We start from the raw sequence: 25,250 nt of genomic DNA, 5'->3' as shown, positions 1-25,250 counted from the left end.
CGGAAAACCGGTGTCCCTTCAACATCTTGTTGGCCGATGAGATCACGCGCTCGGCGCCCTGCTTCTAAAGCTCGCTGCCGTCGATCCTCAGCCTCCTTCGCGGTCCGCTCACGCTCCTGCTGCTCACGCCGTAGCCGTTCTTGTTCTTGTGCTTGATGCTCCTCCTCCAGTCGGCGACGCTCAGTCTCGTGACGCGCTTCGTTCTCCCGGGCTTGGCGTTGCTCCTCCGTCTCGTTATTGGCCATGAAGACGCCGAAGTAGAGAGGAGTGTAGTTGTCATCTAGGCTTCCGTCGAAGTCGTCGAGATCCGGGTCGTTGTAGCGAGAGGTAAACTCGTCGTACTCCACGATGTCGGTGGGGCGCGAGTGGACGGTGGGAGAGCTGTAGTGGCCGTCCAGCTGATCCGTCGAAACCGTGCCGAGTGGTTGGAGGATGACGCCGACTTCCCTGAAGCTAGGCGAAATCGGTGTTGAAGCCGACTTCCGCCTAGGCCTACGGGATGGAGATGCTGTCGTGATGGAGACGGCCGCCAAATCGTCGGGGAGCTTCATCAGGATCGGTGGGTAAGCCCCCTCGTCTTGATCTGGTGAGGTTGGTGAAGATGCGATCTCGCCCGAGTGGTTTGAAGCCGACTCGATTGAGATGGTCTTGAAGTAACTTTCAGCCGCGTTTGGGAGTCCAAACGGGGCCGAAATCTGGTTCTCTCCCGACTGGTCCGACTCCGAGTCAAGGAGAGAGATCTTGCCGAAGTTGTTGGTGACGAAGTCGAGGCTGCCGAACCGAAACGTCTGCCCGGGTGGGAAGACGAGGTCGTCGATGCCGGAGACAGGACCCATTGCACTGATCGGCGAAAAGCTTGACGCGGCCCCTACCTGGCGCGCCAACTGTCGAAACTAGATTTCGGCAATAATAAAAGGGGGTGGCTATCAAGCTGGAAAAGTGTATGGGTTTGAAGACAAAGGATTTATACAGGTTCAGGCCTTCTTATTCAAGAAGTAATACCCTACTCCTGTCCGGGGATGAATCCGCCGAGTGTGTTATTGATTGTATGATTTGGAGAAAATCAACATATGCCCCTAGAGGCACCCGGACCCCCCTTATATATGGGAAGGAGTCCGTGTTACAAAAGACAATCTATATCCCTAACGGAATATGTAGATACAGATAAAATACAGTCGTAACCGACTAAGTCTCAAGGTGTTTCCTTGATGCACAAGTTGAGAAACAAACCCGAGATACAAATAAGATATTCTATCTATATTCGGTATCCTATATTCAGTCCAAATATCATCGCCGTGTAGATATGGGATATCCATAATCTCCACACTGTGAACTTGTTTCATTGTGACGGAGGGAATAAATATACTAATGAAAATAATTAAAACTAGCTAATTCAGCTTTGCCTGTATTGATCGCGGAATCACCGACCGAGAAGCTCTCTAGTTCTAGGGCAGGTTTGAATTAATTAGTGGTATTAATGAATGATTAATTATTGCAGTGGACCAGGATCATAGCAGGCAGCATCGATGAAGCAGCAGGCAGGGTAATTGAATTGCTGGAGGATACAAGCAAGGGGAATGTGATGTATTTCCATGGCTGGGGTGGACTGGGGGCTTCAGCCGTCCTTAGAGCAGTCGCCAAAAGACTGACGATGAGGCCATCGCCATCGCCAGGAAGAAGAAGGTGGGAGAAGATGATCCACGTTGATTGCTCGGTGTGGCAGAGCAAGAGGGCCCTGCAGAAGGCCATCGCCCAGGAGCTGCAGCTTCCTCGGTCGCTGATGGCCTTGTTCGACCAGCACGACGAGGAGGATGATTTCAGTGGGGTGGATCAGGGCATGAGAGGGGTGGTTCCACTTGTCACACAGACAATCTTGAGCGACCTGGTAAACCACACATTCCTGGTGATCTTCCACAATGGGAGCGGCAGCTACATTGATCTACAGGAGTGTGGTGTCCCTGTAATAACAGGAATCTTGAACAAAACGGTGTTGTGGACCTCCCGAAGCAGCTTTCGGATTACCGACTTGGACATGGATAACGTAAGCAAGGAGGATCGGGATAAGCTTGCTGGGCTGAGTGATGTCGCTATATATGCTTATCCAACCGCAGGCGATGAATATAGTTTTGTAATCTTATTTGGAATGCTTTTGCATCAAGAGGCAGAGGAGGTTGCCAGGTACACCGGTGTCCCTCAATCTGCTGGCATGAGCACCGAGCTTGTCAAGAAGTGCATCATGTATCAGTTGATGCTAAGACAACAACATGTGGACTACACCCAACACTGGGATACCCACGCAGCTAACTATTGGGTATGCAGTGGAATCATACAAACCTCAGACACCACTAGTAGTACAAGTTGTCATAGCTCATCGCCATGGGAGATAGCCCAAGCTCTTTATAATAACTTGATCTTGGAGTTTTTGACCATAGACGATTACAACAGCAACCCAACTTGTGCGAAAAGAATACAGAGAGCCCTACGACTGCCTTCTGATTTTGTGGGCGAGTCGTCCTTCTTCTGGACATGTGATGCTGCTGGCAATAACAATGTCGACGCAACTACAGCTTGTTGTAGACAGAAATCACTGGAGGCCAAAATGTTCCAACATCCATCTGCAAGCTGGCTACGTGTGATACATCTCTTTGAATGTACCTTCAGTTTTGCATCTCCACCCTTCCTCTCTTGCAGCAGCCTAAGATTCCTCCTACTTGACCATTGCAAAGACCAAAACAGCAGCAGGACGGACTCAACGCTGACGATGACAACGGATACCGGAGATACTAGAGCTTGTTTTCGGAAGCTGTGGGTGCTGGACTTGAGTTTCACAGACTGGTATTGGCTCTTATCGGTTGAGGCCCTAGATTTAATGGTTGAGCTCAGGGAGTTGAATGTGAAGGGAATCAAGCATTGGAGCATAAGCCATCTACTCCATCGCCTTGATGATGATGACGCTAGTAATAGTACCCGAAGCAGCAGCCGCAAGCCTTGGCTGCTCAGCCTTGTCAAGCTCCAAGTCACAACCGAACCAATAACTGAAGATCAACATCAGTCACAAGTATGGAAGGAAGATCAGGTAGCAGCAACATTATTCCCGAACCTATCTAGCTGCAAAATCGTAAAGACGATCATTCTTGATGGTTGTTTTGAGTTGAAGCGAATTGACCCTCACGTCCTGCCACCATCACTCGAGTCATTTAGCTTCTCCAGCAGCAGCAATGACAATGATGTTCATGTCTCAGCCAAGATAGAGAGCATCTCCTTTCGGGGATGCACCCAGTTGAAGAGTTTGTTATTGAGAGGACTATTTCAAAGGCTCAAGCAGCTGGACGTGTCAGAAACTTGTATTAAAACCCTCGACCTACATGCAATGCGAGGCAACGGGTCTCTCAAGGAGCTATTTCTGCTTGGATGCAAGGAGCTTCGTGCAATACTATGGCCAAAACAAGATGTATCATTGGAGGTTCTGCACATCGACACTAGTAGCACAGAACTTGATCATGCTACAGGTGTAGAAGAATCATCATCATTCTCACCTGTTGAATTTAAATGGTATATTTCAGTGAGGGACAGAAGGCTCCTTCGCTCGCTAAATGATACAAAATATCCCTTGGATGCACCATGCATCGAGATCTCATCCCCTCCTGCTAGTGTTGCTACTGCTACTACTGATGGTTCTGAATTAGGCGGAACAATAAGCAAGAGAAGGCCCATTGCCGTTAGCAGGGCTGAACAACGTTGGTTGATGTCGACCAAAAGCCGACGACCAGCTGCTGACAACAAGAAGTTATATGCGGATGTCAACTCCACGATCCAGCACTTGCAACTACAAGCAACCATGAATGGCAACTGGATGTGGCCTTATAAACAGGAGGGCAGCACCTCTCACTACATTAGCTTACAAGATGATAAGAGGATGCAGACGAAACCATTATCGTCGCCATCTTTGCCAGGTTCCATCTGTGAAAGAGCTTCAGGCCTGCACGTGCATGACAGCTTGTCTATCGCAAGTATCACAAGCCATTCAAATGGGGCACGGAGATGGAATAATCTAGAGTGGTGCAGAGTGGAGAGATGCCCTAACATTGAAGGTGTTGTTTTCACTCCACCTAGTCCTGTTGGTGGCATAACTTTCTTGTACCTGAAGACATTCTGGGCAACCCAACTAGCAAGGGCACGCCACATCTGGGACTGGGGCAAAAGGGGCCTGCTGCACAAGGGGCCAGTTCCATTCAACCTGCAAGTGCTACACCTAGATTGCTGCCCCAGGTTGATATATGTGTTTTCCATAAATGACAACAGAGCTTCCTATGCATACCGTTGGTTGGAAACCCTTGAGATCGTGTGTTGTGGTGACCTCAAGTATGTCCTCCGAGTGTATGATAATAATCAAGAGCTTCTGGTGGCAACTATAGAATTCTCAGAGCTGAAGCACATCCACCTGCACGAGCTGCCCTCTCTGCAACGCATCTGCGGGCATAGGATTGTGGCGCCCAAGCTCGAGACCATCAAAATCCGAGGCTGCTGGAGCCTCACCAGCCTACCGGCTGTTGGGCTTGACAGTACCCGCAAGCCCAAGGTGGATTGCGAGAAGGAATGGTGGGATGGCCTGCAGTGGGATGGGTTGGAGAACGGACACCATCCTTCCCTCTATGTGCCCACCCACTCACGCTACTACAAGAAGAAACTGCCCAGAGGTTCCATGCTCAGGTATGTACATATGTCTGTGTGCATACATGATTATTACTTGGGTATCAGTCCTTGCGCGCACATACATACATACGTAGAAACTTATATAGCTCAGTACTTTAGTTACTCCATCATATATATATATATATATATATATATATATATATGATCGATCTTTTCCCTTTTTTTTTAATTTTGTCTGACTTGGCGTGCTTTCTTTTCTTCTTAAATTCAGGTGATCGATATATACGTCCATACACTACATATATGATACTGTAATCATCTACGTATCATTCCCTTTCCCTCATCCAGTGGCTCATCAAGTTCTTCAGCTCTATCTCTATTATATATGTCCTTATTTGGGGCTAGTGTTCAAAGTGCTTGCTCATTTCATCATATCATTTGCAACGGCATCAATATCTAATGCATGATGAGTAAGTACATCTCTGGCCGGCATCCAGACGCTCGTCATCTGCTTGTTACTAGCTTGGATTCTGTTCATTTATGCTTCTTTTGTTTTGTGTGAAAATTAATAAATGGATGCTCAGCTGCCAGCTGGTGTGTGAGCTCTGCATCTATCTGCTAAGTTATTTTCTCCATACATGCTTGCTTTCCGTTTGGCCGGTTAGTCGATCTGCTTGTTCGACCGATCCATCCATCGGATTACTACGTATGCTTCATCTTTCTGGATAGATGATCATACATGTATATGTGAAAACTTTGATCTCTAGCACTGTTCTGGTGTGGTGTGCTTCCTAGAGGTCGACGAATAAATCATCAGCTTCAGCGGCATGAGAAGATCCATTGGGTGATCCTCATGCAGTCGAGTTGCTGTTGTGCACTTGTTTGTGGGTGCGTGTGTGTTCGTGTGATTTGTCAGCATTTATGGACTGACCTAAGTTTGTACTCCTAATTACTTCACTTGTATGAACAGAAACAATGATGCTAAGGATTGTGAGTGTGACATTGTCTATGCAGCAAACATATATACCTGTTGCTCTGTTATTTGGAAGGGGTTGTATATTTTGCTATGCAGTCTGCAGTCCACATAGACGCCTAGTATTTTCTTTATGAAAAATACGGTACACCTTTTGCCTTTTATGGTTAGCTTTTACTCTTTTCCTTATGAGTCCTTTTACAGTACACCATGCTAGTGATAGAGACGAAATCCAGCCGTTTATTTGTGTGGTTATTTTTATACTAATTGATTTGGTTACTTAAAAAGATTTCCCACCAATGCCACCAAGGGAAATCCAATCGGCATTTTTTTTTCTATCTCGTTTGTTCTTCGTCGCTGCGAGGATTCCAGTCCTGACTCCTGAATGGAGGACGCTTCGTGCTGAGGCACAGACTCTGATGAATTTATCTGTAGCTGCAAGTACTATGAATGATTTGGTGATGCGTAGAACACTCCCAGTATATTTAGGCCCTCTTTGTTAAGACTTATAAGCCAACTTATAAGTCGAAAAGTCTAAGCCAAAACAAACAAGCAGCTTTTTTATTTGGCTTTTTTGAAGCCATAAGCCACTCTAACACTATTAAGCCAAAAGCTAGGTTGGAGAAGCTTTTTTGGCTTATATGAGATAGATGTATGACTCCACCACTAAACTTAGGACATTAAATCCACTGGCTTATAAATCATATAAGCCAATAAGCTGACTTAAAAGTCTAGGCCAATAAGCCTAAGCCTAAACAAAGAGGGCCTTAACATTTCACTAGATTTGGTGGATCATGCATATAATGTTTAATGGTCCTTAGTAATCTCTCTATTATGTGCTACTACTAATAATTTATTAGTTGATCAACTAGCACCACACAATTTCTAATCTATTGTGAAAGGCAAACGTTCAGTGTGGTTTCATCATGTATGCGAGATTAGGAATTGAGTGGTTTGGCATTGCTATTGTTGCATTCTGATCTGTTGATTACTAATGCTTGCACTAATATAAGCACGGAGATCTGAATGTGCTTTTTTGTCTTCGATGAAGCGTACATACTTGGCCACTCTGGTGGATCAGTTTTAATTAAATTTTGTGGGAGGGAGCACGGGGCGGCGACGGCATCCCGATCGGGTCGATTGGGATTTGGGGATTCATCGAACGAATCGGTAGGGGTAGGGGTAGATTACGTTGAGTTAGTGATCCAAATTAATTTGCACTTAATAAAGGTCATCTTCTACCGGAGCGAAGCGGAGGCCCAGTAGAAGCCAGAGGCTGGGCCGGAACGTAGGCGGAACGTCGTCATTCCTTTTAGGGTTCCACCTTATATATATACCTCTTGTAAGCCGCCGTGCGACGTTGTAACCTCACCCCGATATAGTGAAGATATTTTGCTGGCCGACGCTCGTGGTTTTTTCTCTCCTGTTTTGAGAGGATTTTCCGCGTTAAATCTCGTGTCTTCTGTGATTGATCTATTGTTTTTATATCGTTTGCTTGCTTATCGTTTCCTAACGGTTCAGTGCACTAATCTTAAAGTGAACCAAACAAATAACATATAAGCCATTGTTTTATTTTTCCCATAATTCCTTCATACTACTGCGTACTAATCTGTACTACTTGTGGAAATTTCATTAGTATAGGATGAATCTTTTCTTTATTTTTTGAGGGTAAGTATAGGATGGATCCAAACTGTTGGATTAGCCCTCTAACCCACTAATATAAGGTAGTATGGTGTGCTCTAAAGAAACTCTTTTTTACATGTGCAAAGGGAGAAGCACAATATTTTCTCAATCCTCAGGTCGACTGATCTGGTCAATGAATTAAGATGTATTTCAACTTGATTAGCAGTCACCATTAGTAATTGGGTTTTGTACTTGTGCAGTGATATAATACTCTGTTTTGTAGTGAAAACCTTCTGCCATGTTGCAGTATAAGGATATACAGATGACATGCAGTAAGCATTGGGGCATGCTATTCTGTGTATCCCCAGGTGTTGTGCTGGGCCTCTATGATACACACATTAGGACCATTTTGGTAGACAATCTGCACCTTTTAAAATACAGTCCTTAACCAGCAAAACACAAGAACGCCCTGTCCTTTTCCAATTCATTGCTTACACAAGGAAACCCCTAAGCAGATTTTCAGTTCTCATTTTTTTTCCATTTTATCCATGCCGAAGTTCAATTCTTCCTTCGTGCGACTGCAAAGTTCCATCGTTGCCCTTCTCCCCGCCACCGCCGCCTCCTCTCTCTCGCCACCGTTTCCTCCTCTGCTCCCCCGCCTTCCTTCCACCGCTGTCATCTCCGCCTCTCGTGCGTTGCCTTCGTCCCCGCCTCCTCCGTTGCTCGATCTCACGGCGGAGCCACCTCTCTTCCTTGTTCTTCCAACTCATGCACATGGTTTGAAATTTTGGTAATTTTCGGCCCCCACCGGCAAGCACAAATCTTCCCCGAATTTTTGGCTTTTTGTCAAATATTTGCAAAATTTGTCAAAATTTGTTCAAATTCAGTCAAAATATGTTAAAAATTTAAATAATTTCGGTCCGAAAATCACGAAAGTCTCAAATTCTCGGCAACCACCGAAATTTCTATGGCAACCGAACTTGCAAACCCTGCTCGTGCACAACAACAGCACAACGGATGAGGGTCCATTTCGTCATCGCCATCCCCGACCAGGTTGGAATCTGAGAAGACGGAGGAGGCTATGGACAAGGCGACAGATGGGGAAAGGATCCACACCACCGGCCTCTCTTCGCCATGGCGGCCGAACACACCCAAGAATCCTCCTCTCGACATTCTAAATCTCAAAAATTCTTCAACTTACCATGGTGATGGGAGGTTGATTATCCTGTTGCTGTTTCAGATAACCCAGTGATATGGGGCTGGTAAGCATCATCTTGGCATCGACGAACCTGGCATCGTTGTGCATCACCAAGGTTCACTCTCCTGCATTGTGAATTTTGTTCTCATGTTTTATTTTCTCTGAAGTTGATACTCCTGCTGGCTCTGAACTCTGAATTTTGTTTTACAGTACCATCCTCTTTGTACCTGCAATAAACTGACATCGTGATGAATCAGATGGATGTTGGATCTCGTGCTTGTGAATTTTGTTCACCGTAAGTTCAAATAGAGTACAAATAGTTTTGATAGCTCACACATAAGGGAAACAGAGTACACCTTTCTTCGGTTAAATGACACTGCAAGCTGTGAATTTTGATACTCCAGCTCCAGAGATGTTTCAGATATGAGGTCTTCTTAACATGAGGTAAATTTCTTACAGGAAATCCATTGATGATTCTCTAGTTGTGAATTGTAGTTCTACTCCAGCAGAAATTAGCTTATTGTTTCAAGATGCATCTTTCTCAGCTTAGTCTTGTTCGTAGATTAAGAAATTCAGACCAAGTCAACCTCCTGATAACCACACTGGATTCTGATGTCCTGGCGAGCCACATCCAACGTGTGGTGATCCAAGGCGGTGACATTATGTCGATGACACTCCAGGCACTCTACAGTTAGGAAAAGTCTTTGTTTTGGGGTAGAAATTTGCCATTTGAGCATGACAAATTTGAATTCCATCAAGAAATTCTAGCGTAGAGCCGGTAGAATCATTGTCAACATGACAAATTTGTATCGTGTCAGTAAAATTGGTATTGTGTCTGTAATGCCAATTGGAATAATGGATTACAATGTTTTCTTTGTTCTGATGGATCATGCTTTGTTCAGATGGAGTCTAAATGTCAGTTTGATTAACAGATGTTTTCTTTGTTCTAAATGACAATATGAATGTCTAAACAAGTGCCAATTGCCATTGCATTGCTCTGAATGACAGATTAGATTGTTCATCTGAACAATCTGAACTTTTCTATAATGACAGTTGGAACAATGACAATCTGAATTTTTCGTGATGAAAATTGGAATAATCTGAATTATACTTAGAGAGAATCCCTTATATGCCACTAAAAAGTGGTCTGAACCTTTATATGCCTCTGAAAATTGGCTCTTCTCTTATATGCCATTGGTCCAAAATTACGCACCCTTTTATGCCACTCCCGTCAGTTGACCGTGCGTTGACCGTTAACTCTTAAGGAAAAAAGCCGTATTTACCCTTCTGAGTATAGGGCATGCCTAACAACTCAGAGAGGACAAATATGTCTTTTTTTACTTGAGAGTTAACGGTCAACACACGGTCAACCGACGGAAGTGGCATGAGAGGGTGTGCAAATTTGGACCAATGGTGTAGACCCCCGTTTTTATAGCAGGAATCACTCGTGTGAATAGTACCATTTCCCTAGATCAAGTAGTCTGGTACTCACGATTACATTGCTGAAATATCAAGTGCGCATACATAGATTGTCTAGCGCGAATTATTACATCATAGGCCCGCAGGCATAGTCTAGAACATAGGACCAAACGGTCCGGAATACATCCCAAAAGGAGAAATAGATAAGCAGCGGAATCAAGGCAGCGGCGACGCCATTGCCACAGGCGACGACCGTAACTAAGACCTACTAAGCGCCACCATCTTCTTCACCCTCCTGGTAGTAAGCATATGGGTCATCCGAGACTTCATCACCGGCTTCTGATGGAATTTGTAAATAGCAAGAGTGAGTACCAACCGTACTCAGCAAGCCACCACAACAACGATGCATATGATAGAGGATATTCAATGAAAGGCTAATGGTTTATTTGCATAAAGCCAATTTTGCAATTCTTTTCACAAGCCTAAGACCTAGCATAACTGATCAAATTTTATCTCCGTAGTTCATTATACAGCGACGGTTCTGTCCACCATCCATTGTGTTCCCAAGGATAGCTTCCCGCCACTAGTTGTCATAGTTTTCTGGGGTCTACCCCTTCTCGCCTCTCGAGAAGTTGATCCACCAGTCTAAAAATCATTATGCATATCCCACCCATCATTTTAAGTGTTTAGAGTCTAGCCAAGTGTAATACATGTCCCGGTGCTCAATAACCGCGAGCACGGCTATTCGAATAGATTGGTTTACTTACACTGTAGTGGATGTACACTTTACCCGTACTACGCGACTTGCCCAACACATGAGCCTACATCCCAACGAATGAGACTTGCCACGGCAAAGCCTTTCAACAACCTCACTTTGGCAATACCCGCTCCATGAACTTGAGTCCTCATGCACTCTAGGCGTCATAAATTTCTAGCAGTGAGAGGAGTTCTGGCGCTCCCTAGGGGGAAAACTCACGAAAGCCTAACATTGCATCCTGTAGTTGAACCCAATCCATGCTGTCCTCTTTTGGGTATCTCCTTGTAGTCTTGTAGTCTTGACAAGTCAGTCTCTGGCCATCCGTATCGGGTATCCGCCAGCAGACTGCTTGTTCGTCCACACACCTAAGTGAAACCACTATGCAGGGGTACTGCCTCCGCTTGGCTATCTACTCCACTAGGTCTATACCCATTCGAGAAGTACGGCTGTACTAGGATCGTTTCATGCTTAACTTCATGGCTCGGTACTTAACTGACCAGGGACGGCACTAGCCTTTATCGGACACCACCCAAGTCCTCCAGCCGCCCCAGTCGAAAACATTTGTTTAGTTTAATTTTCTTTCACAAATCATCTCATCATTATCATGGCAATGTGGCGCTCATGTCTCCACATGCCGTATGTCAATTACCTTCCCTAATTAAGGTAATTGCCCAAGCATAAAGCATTTTGATAAATATGAATATGCATGGATCTAAATTAGCATGGGCTAAGCATTTGTCAAATATTGACTAAAGACACACGATATCATGGATTACAAAGGTTATATGGATAATCAATATCAAAGGTATGGCATATAACAAAGTAGGACATTCACATATAAATAGCATGCAAACTTTATTTAAATCAAAATAAGTTCGCAATAGGTCCAACATGCTCAAAGATTAGTGATAACTTGCCTTGCTCACAGATTTGATGTCCCTGTTCTGCAGTTAACTCAACCACTCCCTCGGAATCTATATGTACGTGCGAAAGATTCGATTTGAATTCAACTAGAATTCAAATTAAATCACCAAAATTCAACAGTACAAAAATAAATAGCAAAAGTTATTCCATCAGCTAGATCTTGATTTTATATGAATTTAGGTTCAAGTTTCATTCAAATCCGAGCTAAAATGAGTGAGTTATACTTGTTTAAAGATTCAAATTTGAATTAATTCCAATAATTGTGAAATGATACTGTTCATAATTGATTTATTTTTAGTCATGGCATTATCCATAAGATACATTGGCTGACACGTGGGACCAGCCCAGGTTGACTAGGGCCAAACCGGCTGTTTTAATTACCAGTGGGTCCAGCTTGTCATGGAGAGTAAACTTAATATTGGTTTTAATTAAATTTCTAATCATCCGGACCCACGCGTCATGGACAGGTATAATCATCATTGGAAGAGAATTACTGTGCGCTAAGTAGATGTGGGTCCCACATGTCATAATCTCTCTCTCTTGTTCTTTTCCTTTTTCCCCATCGTCTTCTACCTCGCGCCGGCCATCGAGCAGAGCAGAGGCGCAGCGCGTGCGGCCCAGCCCGGACGAGGGCGACCCGGCGGCGGTCAGGGGAGGCGCGGAGGAGGGTCCGGCGACCTCCCGCCGGCGGCCACAGCACAGGGCGGCGCGGCATGGCCGCCATGGCCGAGCTCTAGGGTGCAAGGGGACTCGGCAAATGGCGAGGTCTCTAACCAATTAGTTTGGCGCAAGAGCTTGTACAGCTTATGGTGATTCCGTTTTGCTAGCTAGGTGGGAAGGAGAGTGCTCGAGGTGACCTACCCACGGCGAGCCCGCCGATGGCGAAGCGGCGGCCGGGACGGCACGCCGAAGGGCGCTAATCGCCAAAACTGGTGGGGGATTTAGCTTCTACTCCGTACTAGACTAGGAGGAGCTATAGGAGTGAGGTTTTACCGAGAGACAGCGGGATGGCGAAGTTCGGCGGCGCGCAGCTCAGTGCGGACGAAACAGGGGCGGCTAGCGGCGACGCTTGCAGGTGTTCGATGCGTGGTTCCCGACGTTGATCCAAGGCAGCAGAGGAAGTAGAGGCGGCCCGAGCCACGGTTCCCGCGGTCAGCTACGCCGGCTTCGGCTCCAACCGGTGATGATGAAGCATGCACACAAGGTGTTCGATGAAATGTATTCGAGGAAAAGGCAGATAGGGATGAAGTTTTTATGGGGGCTTGGCTTGGGGATAGGCCAGGATGGCGTGGAGGATAGGATCGGCAGCTGGTGCACTCAATGGCTGTCTAGATTCCTTCTCCATTAAGGTTCTGTCTATACTGTGTGTTCTAGCCGGCCCTAGCTGGAGAGGAAGGCTCCGTTCTTACCCGCCGGCATCCGCATGGTGGCGGACGTGGCCATGGCGATGCGTGCACATGGGAGCTAAGGTAGTAGTTGGCTAGGGCTAGGGGTGACGCGCGATGGCGACGGCGCGTTCGTGGCGGCTCAGCTTTTGCGCGTGGATTCGGCGGCTCGGTCGGGCTAGGTCTCTGGTCGACCACCTGGTGGCCCATGAACAGTAGCAAAAGAAAAGGAAGGAGAAGATAAAGGAAGAGAGTAAGGGGGCTAATCTGTAAAAGTGACTTGGATAGGAATTTGAATGAAATGTAGCTCTATATATTTTGTATTTGAGAATTCAAATGTTTGATTTGAATATTTATTTTGTTATTCATTAGTTCCCAAATGAATTTGCTTTCCATTATATTATCCAAAAATTATCCAATATAACTTCTAGGCTTTGATATTCCTTAAAAATTAATTAAATATTCCAATGTGACCTTTAATAATACATTAGCACATTGGTCGAGTTTATTTGTATGGCAAAGTATTGCATATAGATAAGTTTAATCTATTTAATTAATTCTTACTCCATGAAGGCACTGTGAGACTTGGTGCAATATCGGTCTAAATATTGAATCGAGTACTCATATAAGCCCTTTTTATATATAGAACTCAATTTATTTACATGACTAATTATTTTATGCGAGTAAATTTTATTCCATGAGAGCCTCAATGCAAGTTATAAATATCAACTTAATTATTCCAGTGAAACACTCCATTATATGTAGGGTTCATAATAAATATCATAATTTTATAACTATTACTTAGTTGTATAGCTTTAGCTTAATTTTCATTTGCGACATTTTATAGTTTGGCAAGCAATAATGACCGTAACATCCATCATGATGCACAACAAAAGAACCAACAACATCGGCATGATGCAAATTTATTTAAAAGTTTTTGAAAGTACTCAATTTTGAGTTTCGTTTTATTTGTCGAATTTTCAGGGTGTTACAAATGGCATATAAGGGAAGAGTCAATTTTCAGTGGCATATAAGGGATTAGACCAATTTTCAGTGGCATATAAGGGATTATCTCTTATACTTAATATTTGAACTAGAAAAATGCCCGTGCGCTGCAATAGGAAAAAACATGAGAAATTTAAGAAAAGGTTAAGAAATATTTATATTATGTAATTAATTAAAATATAAAATCGCAACTATACATGTATACATGTATACGATGTTGAAGAAAAAAGGCTCGTAAAAATCAAGGTAAATGTGGAAAATAAAATTTTCCAAATAAACTATAGCTGGATTTAATTTTTATTAAACTCTCCACGATTAATTACACTATGTGAAATTTTTTCAGTATTTTCAGAGCACCATTGCTAATTTTAATAATTAAAACATTATTTTAGCATTTATTTTAATGAAAACCCTCCTTTCTCCCTGGGCCATTTTGAGCCCATTCTTTCTTTAGCCCGTAGCCGAGCCGGCCCATTAACCTGACTTCTCCTCCCTTTCACCTTTGCCTGCAAGCGCGCATCCAGCCCATCAAGCAACCACAAAGTTTAATCAGCGTCCCTTCTCCTCTCACTGTCGCATGGGTCCCAGTGCTACAGGTCGTCCCCTACCTCCGTTCGATTCCACAGCTTCCCAACACCGCCGGAAACTGTCCCCTCCGTGAAATCTGTCCGCATCCATAGAGCTAATCCAAAATTGATTGAGGGGTTTTGATGCTTATCTCCTCTTTCCGTTTTTTCTAGAATTAGAGCAAAATCGCATCGTATCAACCTCGGAATTAAGCCATATAGCAAACCCTAGAGTTGTCCGTTTCGCGTACGGGGAGGAAATTGGACCGCTCCCAGGACAATGTACGAAAAAAGTTGGCAAAAACATCTTAAAGTTTTATAATAGGTAAAGATATACTGAAACTACTGGTTATATATATGAGAAATCTGAAAATAATGAAGTTATATTCAAATATCTGATGCTTCATGAGCATCATGTGCTTTTGAATATACTGAAGCTAAACTGAAAATACCATGTACTTTTGGACTCCTTTCAAACATCAATCAAGGTCTCTCAATAGTCAATACTCCAGTCCAATTACTCCAAGGTTTCTGAGTACTTCAATTCAGGAAATCGAATCAAGATTTCCATGTACTCCAATTCAGAAAAAATCAATCAAAGCTTCTGACTTTCTGAGTACTCTAATTCCAAAAAAGAAAAATCAGTACTCGGCACATATACTCTTTATTCTGTACGTACATTCAGAAAGAGTATCAGAGTACTCTAAATCAGAAAGATATTTCTTGTGCTAGTTCTTTCATTGTGTGTGTAAAATCGACTACAATTCCAGCCAACGATCGAGATTCTTGAGGTTATCGGCGCAACCTTTCTTTATTCTTGAGCTTCTTGATTAGATGCATCGCTAGAGGTTCGTCGTCGTCGCCCGGGAGAGGCACGCCATTTCCGCTGGGCTTCGTCGCTGTGGACTGATGAGGTTTCGTCACCGTACGTTGCCTAGGAGAGCTACCGTCAATATTAGGGTTCGTCGCTGTCGAGGTCCGTTCATCGCCATCACCAGCGATTGCGTAAAGGCAGTTGAGATCGAGCCCGGCCACGAGCCGCGCGGCATCACGGCGTAGGGTTCGCCGCCATTACGGGTTGGGAAAGGCGCGGCTGCGTCGTCAGGGCAAACCAGACATTTTGGAAGATGGGGAGAGTATATCAGTTGCTCCGTTATTTGGAAGGGGTTGTATATTTTGCTTTGCAGTTTGCAGTCCACACAGAGCCTACTATCTTCTTTATTATCAAAAACACAGTACACCTTTTGCCTTTGAATTTCATGTTTGACTTGAGAATGTGAATTTAATTGCCCTTAAATTAACTTTCGAATAGATTTCAGCACTGGCCTTTTGAGAAGAAGAAAAGGAAAACCCAATAAAATACCGGTAAGATGATATTTTAGAAAAGTTTTTTTAATTATTTCAAATTTTGTTTTTCTGTTATAGATTCGAAAATTTTAAGGTGTTGCATAGCAGCATGCAATTTGATGTCGCATGGCATCGATAGGTTCAAGCCTTCTTTAGGCAAAGCATTGGTATCGATATCGTTCATTTTTCATCAATCTTAAATATATCTTATTCAAGCTCGGTTATATTACATTTTGTCATGAGCCCCTGCGCATAATCTAATGGGATATCAGTGGGTTATCGGAGGGCGAGGACATGGAAGCTTGGTCGAACATCGACCCGTGGCGGCAGCAACAGGAGATGAGAAAACAGAGAATCGGAGATGAGAATTGTAGATTGAATTTGCTTGCTTTATTCATCCGAATGCTACCTCTTAATAGGCTTACAATTGGTAACCAAATTACTATAAGAAATAGCTAACAAACTGGTAATTAAGGAAAAGAGCTAACAAACTTTATCTAATTTGCAAGCGGATAGAACTGTTGCCGTCCGGCGCGGCTGATCAGGCGCGACGCGCTGCGCTCCCTGCTGCCGCGTCCTGCTGAGCCGGCGTGCCTCTGCGACGATACGTACGTAATCCTGACCATGACACATTTATGTTTGGTTTGCATTTCAAATATCATCGTGGCATTACCACTCATATTACTAGTGATCTAATTAGGGAGACTAACCAACGGGAGACTCGGAGAGCTACGAACCAATGATTAAGCACAACTTCTATACGTAATGGATTTGATGTGCTTTTATCTGATTAAATACTATACTTAATGCCTATAAATATATATATACTATATACTTAATGAATAGTATATAGAAATATATACTTAATGAAATTAATACTATATACTTAATTTGGAGGCCCAAAAATTGTGGGCCCTATTCAATGGGCCACCTCGACCTGTTAAATATGTGATCCGAATTTTGGGCTCACAATATATTCGGATTAGTTTATAGGATTAGTTTCCTATTAGGAGTCCTAAATTTCTTCTATATATATCCCTTGTAAGCTGCACGAGGAGGGTGCGACAGCCCAATGTATCCCCTGCGTTTGTATCCAATTTCTCTACAGTGATCATTGTCCGACGCGGAGTGGGTGTTTTCTGTGCGAGGAGAAAAAGGCAATGCAGCAGCCGTCGTCCACGCCTACGCAGCCGCACGCGTCGAGGAAGCAGCAGTCGGTGTCATCTGATGTCCATACCGAGCCATCTACCAGCACGTCCATTCAGCAGCCTTGCCTCGGTTCTGTTCACGTGAATTTATTTCACGGTTGGAAATTGCTGCGTGCACACGCCCTTCGTACCAGGGAATCAATTCAGTGGCAATGCTCCGGTTCTGTTCAGGTGAATTCAAATTCACATTCAATTGCTATGTTCACAAAGCCAAGTCTACCAGGAGGTTCTATACGGAGATCAAATACTTCGTTTTATTTAATGCACCTAGAGCGTTTCGCGTTTTTGCTAGGGTTTCACAATTTATACCAGCAGATTCAGGATTTTATTCCCAAGGCGAGTTTGAAGTTTAATCTACCGCTCCTGGATTGAGATGCAATATTCTCGTTATGGCAAGTGAAGATGCAAGTTGGCGTAGCCATCGAGGAGGAGAAGCAAGTATTGCTGTACACCGGAGAGGAAAAAAAAAGGCAACACATTCAAGTCGTCGAGAGGGAGCCTCGCTCCTGTCTAGATCACAAGGTGATCAAATTGTCCGGCGAATTTTGCTACCATCATGCCTAACACACCGGAAGGTTAATAAGGAGATCTAAGTACTTTGTTTTATGCACAGCGTTTTGCGTTTCTGTTAGGATTCCAGAAATTAATACCAGCAGATTCAGGATGTTATTCCCATGGCGAGTTTGAAGTTTGTGCATCAGTTTCGCGTCTCTGCTGGGTTCCACGATGTCATACCAGCAGATTCAGGATTTGTTCCCAATGGCGAGTTTGAAGTATGGTCTACCTCTTCTGGATCAAGGGTGTTATGGATTATAGTCCAAGTGACTATTTGGCGCACATTGATTTTATCATCATGAGGTTGTTTAGAGGTTGAAGATTTTTATGCTACAAGGGAAATTCGTCTCAAGGTGGAGATTGTTAAATATGTGATCTGAATTTTGGGCCCACAATATATTCGGATTAGTTATGTAATAGGACTCTACTTTATAGGATTAGTTTCCTATTAGGACTCCTAGATTTCTCCTATATATATCACTTGTAAGCCGCACGGAGAGGGTGCGACAGCCCAATGTATCCCCTGCGTTTGTATCCGATTCCTCTATAATGATCATTGCCGGTCGGTGCCCGTGGTTTTTTCCCGCAAGGGTTTTCCATGTCTCCGTTGTGCATCTATTTTCATAACACGACCGATAGCCCGGCCTTAATTTACCGTATCGATGATTCGTTCTCTAAAGGAAGTTACAGTGATGAGGCGGTTTCTACTGGTATTTTTATATATAAAAGGGCATTTTATCTTTAGGATAAACAGGGATACAATTGCTTTCGCTCAGAATAGCTTGGGTCACCCTGGAGGCCTGGACTGACAGGCATATTAGCTTAGATGAAGCAAACAACACTCCTTTCGCTTTATATCTTTTTCTTTATGCATGCTCTTTAATTAAGGAGGGCCCAGCAGCGATCAGTGGCAGTCCAAGCAACGAATCTGATGATTATTGATGGAGCGCACAGCTTGGGAGATAGTATATCGATTTGGGACACTTTTGCCGAAAAGCACATTACCAAAGCAAACGACCAAGCATGTAATGCACGCATTCTATGTAGGCTTCTGCTAGCTCCATCAGCTCTCCCCAAACATCATCTTGCATTCAGTTCTTCGATCGTTTCATTTTGTATGCTCCCATGATGCGTGCAAGCATGGCTTAGTTTGTTCACTCCCGGCCGCCCAGTTTTCTCAACATCGTGATCAAGGTAAGCTACATGAATGCAGCTTGCTTTCTCAACATCCATAGTTTTATATATGTACAAATAATCAACACAGTGATATATAAGAGTCTTATATATCTCTCTGGAGTTTTGGTTTTCAACGAGCTAGCAAGGGACATTCTTGAATGCATGTTTCAATATACTCCAGCTAATTTGTATTTAGTTTTATATCATCAATTTATATTCATATAGAATCATTGATTAATTAAATTAAAAGAACATATTCTAGATTTTGTAACGTACGTGCGATTCAAAGAACATCGACTGATCAAGATATGATGGAGCTGCTCGCCTAGACTGTAATTCAACAATTGAAGATCCAGCTAGCTAGCAAGAGATCCAGGCAACAGATCGACTCATCATGCCAGCGGATGAGGTATATATTTCACTCCGTGCCAATGTGCCATTATATTTTTTTCTCTTTTCATTTTGAATGGAAATTATTCAGCGACCATGCATGCAAAATTTGGCATTCCCTCTGTTTCATATTATAAGACTTTCTAGCATTGCTCACATTCATATATATAAATGCTAATGAATATATGTCTAGATTTATTAGCATATATATGAATATTGGCAATGTTAGAAAGTCTTATAATATGAAACGGAGAAAAGTATATATTAGCTAGGCAGGCATGTATGCATCCAATTTGGATGCTATTAATTTGTTCAAACACACTTTCATTAATTCATTACATATATATGGGGTATATTTTAATTTAGACCCAGGAGTGTCATTAATTTATTCAGTTTGGTGGTCTTCTCTATAACTTCACTGGTTTTCAAATAGAAGTCCGGCAAAATCTTTTTGTATTTTCGATTACATATATATGACTTATAGTACATAACTCAAAATATATTTACTAGCTTATATAGCCACACACCCCCACGCAGGCCATATATAACAAACTTGCCCATATCTAACTCCACGACCCAAACTAAACTTTCAGCTGCATGGACACACATGCACACTTGCTAATTACTACCTCCGTATTTTAATTTATGACGCCGTTGACTTTTTTATCCATCGTTTGACCATTTGTCTTATTCAAAAAAAATTATGTAATTATCATTTATTTTATTGTGACTTGATTCATCATCAAATGTTCTTTAAGTATAATATCTACTGACACACTTCACGCCACGAGACTCACTTTACTTGACACATCTACTGCATGCAGGCACTTACATACAACTCATGGCTTTCACTGATATCACACTAATTAACTCACACATGCACGCACTGTCGTGCTCCTAGCACACACGCACACGAGACTTAGTATATATAACTCAAACCAAAAGATCACTTAAACAACAACGAGATTAAACCTTAACACTAGCTAATTAACTATACTATAGTACGTATCATTAATTTGAAAGTTTTCCACCCAAAAACTGTCAAAAGTTGTAAAGACACTCCCTGTATATGTAGTACCGAATTTAACTAGCTAGCTCAACGCTCAGAGAAAACGATATATAATTGGTGTATCTCTACGTACCAAAAAACAGCAAGCATATATACAGTAGAAGGCGAAGCTTAGCTAGGTTTGTCTGATTAATTATATTATTAATTAGTACTTATTAATTGCAGTGGACGAGGATCGTAGCAGGCAGCATCGATGAAGCAGCAAAGAAGATAATCGATTTCCTGGACGATACGAGCAACAACAGAAGTACGGTGATCTATTTTGAGGCCTGCAGAGGATTGGGGTCATCGGCCGTCCTCAAAGAGGTGGCCAAACGACTGAGATCGTCGTCACCGGAGAAGCTGAAGCTGAAGCTGAGGTTGGACAAGATCATCCACGTCGATTGCTCTCTGTGGCAGAGCAAGAGGGCCCTGCAGAAGGCCATCGCCCAGGAGCTGGAGCTTCCTCGGTCGGTGATGGCCATGTTTGATCAGCGTGACAAGGAGGATGATCTCGACGGCGTGGACCACGGTGCCAGAGGAGTGATACCGCACATAGATGTGCAGGAGTGCGGTGTTCCTATAAATATGGGACTCTCAGGCAAAAGGGTACTGTGGACATCCCAGGTCAGGTTTGGGCCTTGGATGATCACAGGCGATGTGCACATGGTTGCCGGACCGAGCGATGTCGCTATGTTTGCTGATCCTATGGATGATCAACCCCTGCTGCATGAAGAGGCTGAGGAGGTTGCTAGGTCCACTGGTGTCCCAAAACCTGGCATGAGCCCTGAGATTGTCAAGGAGTGCATCATGTACTACAAGGTGGTGAGGCTGTTAGATGGAAACCATGGCATTGACTGGGCCACCCACGCGGCTAACTACTGGGTATGCAGCGGGATCATACGATCCGTTGGTAATACGTCAGCATGGGAGATTGCCCAAGCTTTGCATACCAACCTGAGATTGGATTGGGATGATAGTCTGAATAATAATAAGGAAAAACTAGATCCACTACAAGTGCCTTGTGATTCTGTAAAGGCATCATTCTTCTGGGCTACATCTCACAGCAACAAGGAAGCAACTACAAGCTGTAAAGAATCACTGGAGGCCAGAATGTTCCAACATTCATCTGTAGACAGGCTGCGTGTGATAAATCTCTCCCAGTGTACATTCAGTTTTACATCTCCACCCTTCCTCGGTTGTAGCAGCCTAAGATTCCTCCTACTTGACCGTTGCAAAGACAAAGACAAGCTCTGCTCAGGCTCATCACCAAATAGTACTAGTGCTGGAGACACTGAAAAGGAGACTAGTATTAGCAGTGGAGCATGTTTCCAGAAGCTATGGGTGCTTGACCTGAGTTACACAGACTGGTATTGGCTGCTATCAGTAGAGGCACAAGATCTAATGGTTGAGCTTAGGGAGCTAAATGTGAAGGGGGTCAAGCATTGGAGCATAAGCCATCTACTCCGTGATGACAACAATTCTAGTACTGGTGTCGGAAGCAGCACCAAGCCCCTTGGGCTACTCAACCTTGTCAAGCTCCAAGTCGCGACCGAACCAATAACTGAAGTTCAACATCAGTCACAAGTATTGCAGCAAGATCAAGTAGCAGTAACATTATTCCCGAACCTGTCTAGCTGCAAAATCATCAAGACAATCATTCTGGATGGTTGTTTTGAGTTGACGCGAATTGACCCTCATGACCTACCGCCATCACTCGAGTCATTTAGCTTCTCTAGCAGCAGCAATGACAATGATGTTGATGTCACAGCCAAGATAGAGAGCATCTCCTTCCGAGGATGCACCCAGTTGAAGAGTGTGCTTTTGAGAGGAGTGTTTGAGAGGCTCAAGCAACTCGACGTCTCAGGCACTTGTATTAAAACCCTCGACCTACGTTCAATGCGAGGCAACTGGTCTCTCAAGGAGCTCCTACTGCTTGGATGCAAGGAGCTTCGTGCAATACTATGGCCAAAACAAGATGTATCATTGGAGGTTCTGCACATCGACACTAGTAGCACTGAACTTGGTCATGCTACAGGTGTAGTTGAATCATCATCATTCTCACCCGTTGAATTTAAATGGTATATTTCAGTGAGGGACAGAAGACTCCTTCGCTCGCTAAATGATACAAAATATCCCTTGGATGCACCATGCATCGAGATCTCATCCCCTCCTGCTAGTGTTGCTACTGCTACTACTGATAGTTCTGAATTAGGCGGAACAATAAGCAAGAGAAGGCCCATTGCCATTAGCAGGGCTGAACAACGTTGGTTGATGTCAACCAAAAGCCGACGACCAACTGCTGACCACAAGAAGTTATATGCGGATGTCGACTCCACGATCCAGCACTTGCAACTACAAGCAACCATGAACGGCAACTGGATGTGGCCATGTAAATCGGAGGGCAGCACCTCTCACTACATTAGCTTACAAGATGATAAGAGGATGCAGACGAAACCATTGTCGTCGCCATCTTTGCCAGGTTCCATCTGTGAAAGAGCTTCAGGCCTGCACGTGCATGACAGCTTGTCTGTCGCAAGTATCACAAGCCATTCAAATGAGGCACGGAGATGGTATAACCTAGAGTGGTGCAGAGTGGAGAGATGCCCTAACATTGAAGGCGTTGTATTCACTCCACCTAGTACTGGTAGTAACAGCATTTTCTGGTACCTAAAGACATTCTGGGCATCCCAACTAGCAAGGGCGCGCCACATCTGGGACTGGAGCACAACGGGCCAGATACATTTTGAGCCTGCAGATTCGTCATTCTGGTTGAAAGTGCTACACCTAAATTGCTGCCCCAGGTTGATATATGTGCTTCCCTTATATGACAACAGTCCTTCCTATGCATACTGTGCGTTGGAAACCCTTGAGATCGTGTGTTGTGGTGACCTCAAGGATGTCTTCCGAGTGGATGATAATAATCAAGAGCTTCTAAAAACTATAAAATTTCAAGAGCTGAAGCACATCCACCTGCACGAGCTGCCCTCTCTGCAACGCATCTGCGGGCATAGGATTGTGGCCCCCAAGCTCGAGACCATCAAAATCCGAGGCTGCTGGAGCCTCACCCGCCTACCGGCTGTTGGTCTTGACAGTACCCGCAAGCCCAAGGTGGATTGCGAGAAGGAATGGTGGGATGGCCTGCAGTGGGATGGGTTGGAGAACGGACACCATCCTTCCCTCTATGTGCCCACCCACTCACGCTACTACAAGAAGAAACTGCCCAGAGGTTCCATGCTCAGGTATGTACATATGTCTGTGTGCATACATGATTGTTACTTGGGTATCATTCCTTGCGCGCACATACATACATACGTAGAAACTTATATAGCTCAGTACTTTAGTTACTCCATCATATATATATATATATATATATGATCGAGCTTTTCCCTTTTTTTTTTAATTTTGTCTGACTTGGCGTGCTTTCTTTTCTTCTTAAATTCAGGTGATCGATATATACGTCCATACACTACATATTTGATACTGTAATCATCTACGTATCATTCCCTTTCCCTCATCCAGTGGCTCATCAAGTTCTTCAGCTCTATCTCTATTATATATGTCCTTATTTGGGGCTGGTGTTCAAAGTGCTCGCTCATTTCATCATATCATTTGCAACGGCAACAATATCTAATGCATGATGAGTAAGTACATCTCCGGCCGGCATCCAGACGCTCGTCATCTGCTTGTTACTAGCTTGGATTCTGTTCATTTCTGCTTCTTTTGTTCTGTGTGAAAATTAATAAATGGATGCTCAGCTGCCAGCTGGTGTGTGAGCTCTGCATCTATCTGCTAAGTTATTTTCTCCATACATGCTTGCTTTCCGTTTGGCCGGTTAGTCGATCTGCTTGTTCGACCGATCCATCCATCGGATTACTACGTATGCTTCATCTTTCTGGATAGATGATCATACATGTATATGTGAAAACTTTGATCTCTAGCACCGTTCTGGTGTGGTGTGCTTCCTAGAGGTCGACGAATAAATCATCAGCTTCAGCGGCATGAGAAGATCCATTGGGTGATCCTCGTGCAGCCGAGTTGCTGTTGTGCACTTGTTTGTGGGTGTGTGTGTGTTCGTGTGATTTGTCAGCATATGTGGACTGACCGAGTTTGTACTCCTAATTACTTCACTTGTATGAACAGAAACAATGATGATGATTGTGAGTGTGACATATATTTTCTATGCTGCAAATGTATGTATTAGTTGCTCTGTCATTTTGAAGGTATTGTATATTTTGCTCTGCACTCCACAGTCAACACATGATATGCCTGTGTAAATTTTCTTTAACAAACACTCCTTATCAAATCCGCATTTCTTTTGTTAGTTTATTCTCTGCTTCAAAATGTGCAAAGGGAGAAGCACAAGATTTTTTTTAAGCCTCAGGTCTGACTGATTTGATCAATGAATTAAGATGCATTTCAACCAAATTAGCAGTCACCATTAGTAATTGTGTTTTGTACTTGTGCAGTGATATGATACTCTGTTTTGAAGTGAAACCTTCTGCAATATTGCAGTGGAGAGTGGCATGCAGTAAGATTTGGGGTGTATCCCAGGTGTTAGTGTTTGCTGGGCCTGTATGAATACACACATTAGGCCCATTTTGGCAGACAGCTGCACCTATTAAAAATACAATCCATAACTAGCGAAATACAAGAGCAAAAATACAGTCCTTTTTCCAATTCAGTGCTTACTCAAGAAAACCTCAAACTAGATTTCCAGTCTTCATTTTTCCCTGTTTATCCTAATTTTGTAGCTACAATTAATTCAAGATACAGGAGATTAAAGAACTTGGACTTAAAAAATAATGGTGACACAGTAGCACCTTAATTTCCTTCTAGTTTCAGAAGGGACAATTTCCTTTGATTCAACTATATCCAAAACAGGCTTCAAATTACATCCAGTTCTACATCCTTGCTTTGCAGGAAACATTGGATCTTGCTAGAGAAGCCATTAGTTATACGAGTAGAAGCAGCAGGTCGAGAAGCTTGGCAACATGTAGGCTGCACCCTGCATTTTCTTTCA

At 43.6% G+C, this 25,250-nt stretch overlaps 2 protein-coding genes and 2 long non-coding RNA genes across 4 annotated transcripts in view; 3 read left to right on the top strand and 1 right to left on the bottom strand.

Moving 5' to 3' along the window:
* The window catches only part of LOC107279837 (uncharacterized), a 31,302-nt gene extending 25,629 nt beyond the window's left edge, over positions 1–5,673 (top strand). The window contains exons 3-4 of the mRNA XM_066309652.1: positions 1,499–4,710; positions 4,925–5,673. Coding sequence (XP_066165749.1) covers positions 1,499–4,710; positions 4,925–4,928 — 3,216 coding nt within the window. The 3' untranslated portion in view covers positions 4,929–5,673. The remainder of the gene's footprint in view (positions 1–1,498; positions 4,711–4,924) is intronic.
* Positions 5,674–6,165: 492 nt separating this feature from the next.
* Positions 6,166–9,488, top strand: LOC136356117 (uncharacterized). The gene is made up of 3 exons (XR_010740831.1): positions 6,166–8,562; positions 8,658–8,891; positions 9,010–9,488. It is a non-coding gene; the product is annotated as an uncharacterized lncRNA (long non-coding RNA).
* Positions 9,489–9,915: 427 nt separating this feature from the next.
* Positions 9,916–12,771, bottom strand: LOC136356116 (uncharacterized). Its single transcript, XR_010740830.1, has 2 exons — positions 12,541–12,771; positions 9,916–10,205 (listed from the first exon to the last, which is right to left on the bottom strand). It is a non-coding gene; the product is annotated as an uncharacterized lncRNA (long non-coding RNA).
* A 5,790-nt stretch (positions 12,772–18,561) lies between these two features.
* Positions 18,562–24,397, top strand: LOC9269285 (uncharacterized). Its single transcript, XM_026024552.2, has 4 exons — positions 18,562–18,807; positions 19,052–19,198; positions 20,414–23,469; positions 23,673–24,397. The coding sequence occupies exons 2-4, from the start codon at positions 19,184–19,186 to the stop codon at positions 23,674–23,676; spliced, it is 3,075 nt and encodes a 1,024-aa protein (XP_025880337.1). The 5' UTR covers positions 18,562–18,807; positions 19,052–19,183; the 3' UTR covers positions 23,677–24,397.
* Positions 24,398–25,250: the final 853 nt, after the last annotated feature.

The sequence above is a fragment of the Oryza sativa genome, chromosome 4, assembly GCF_034140825.1.
Source record: "Oryza sativa Japonica Group chromosome 4, ASM3414082v1".
NCBI classification, from domain to species: domain Eukaryota; kingdom Viridiplantae; phylum Streptophyta; class Magnoliopsida; order Poales; family Poaceae; genus Oryza; species Oryza sativa.
This window is presented reverse-complemented; position numbering and strand designations above follow the sequence as displayed.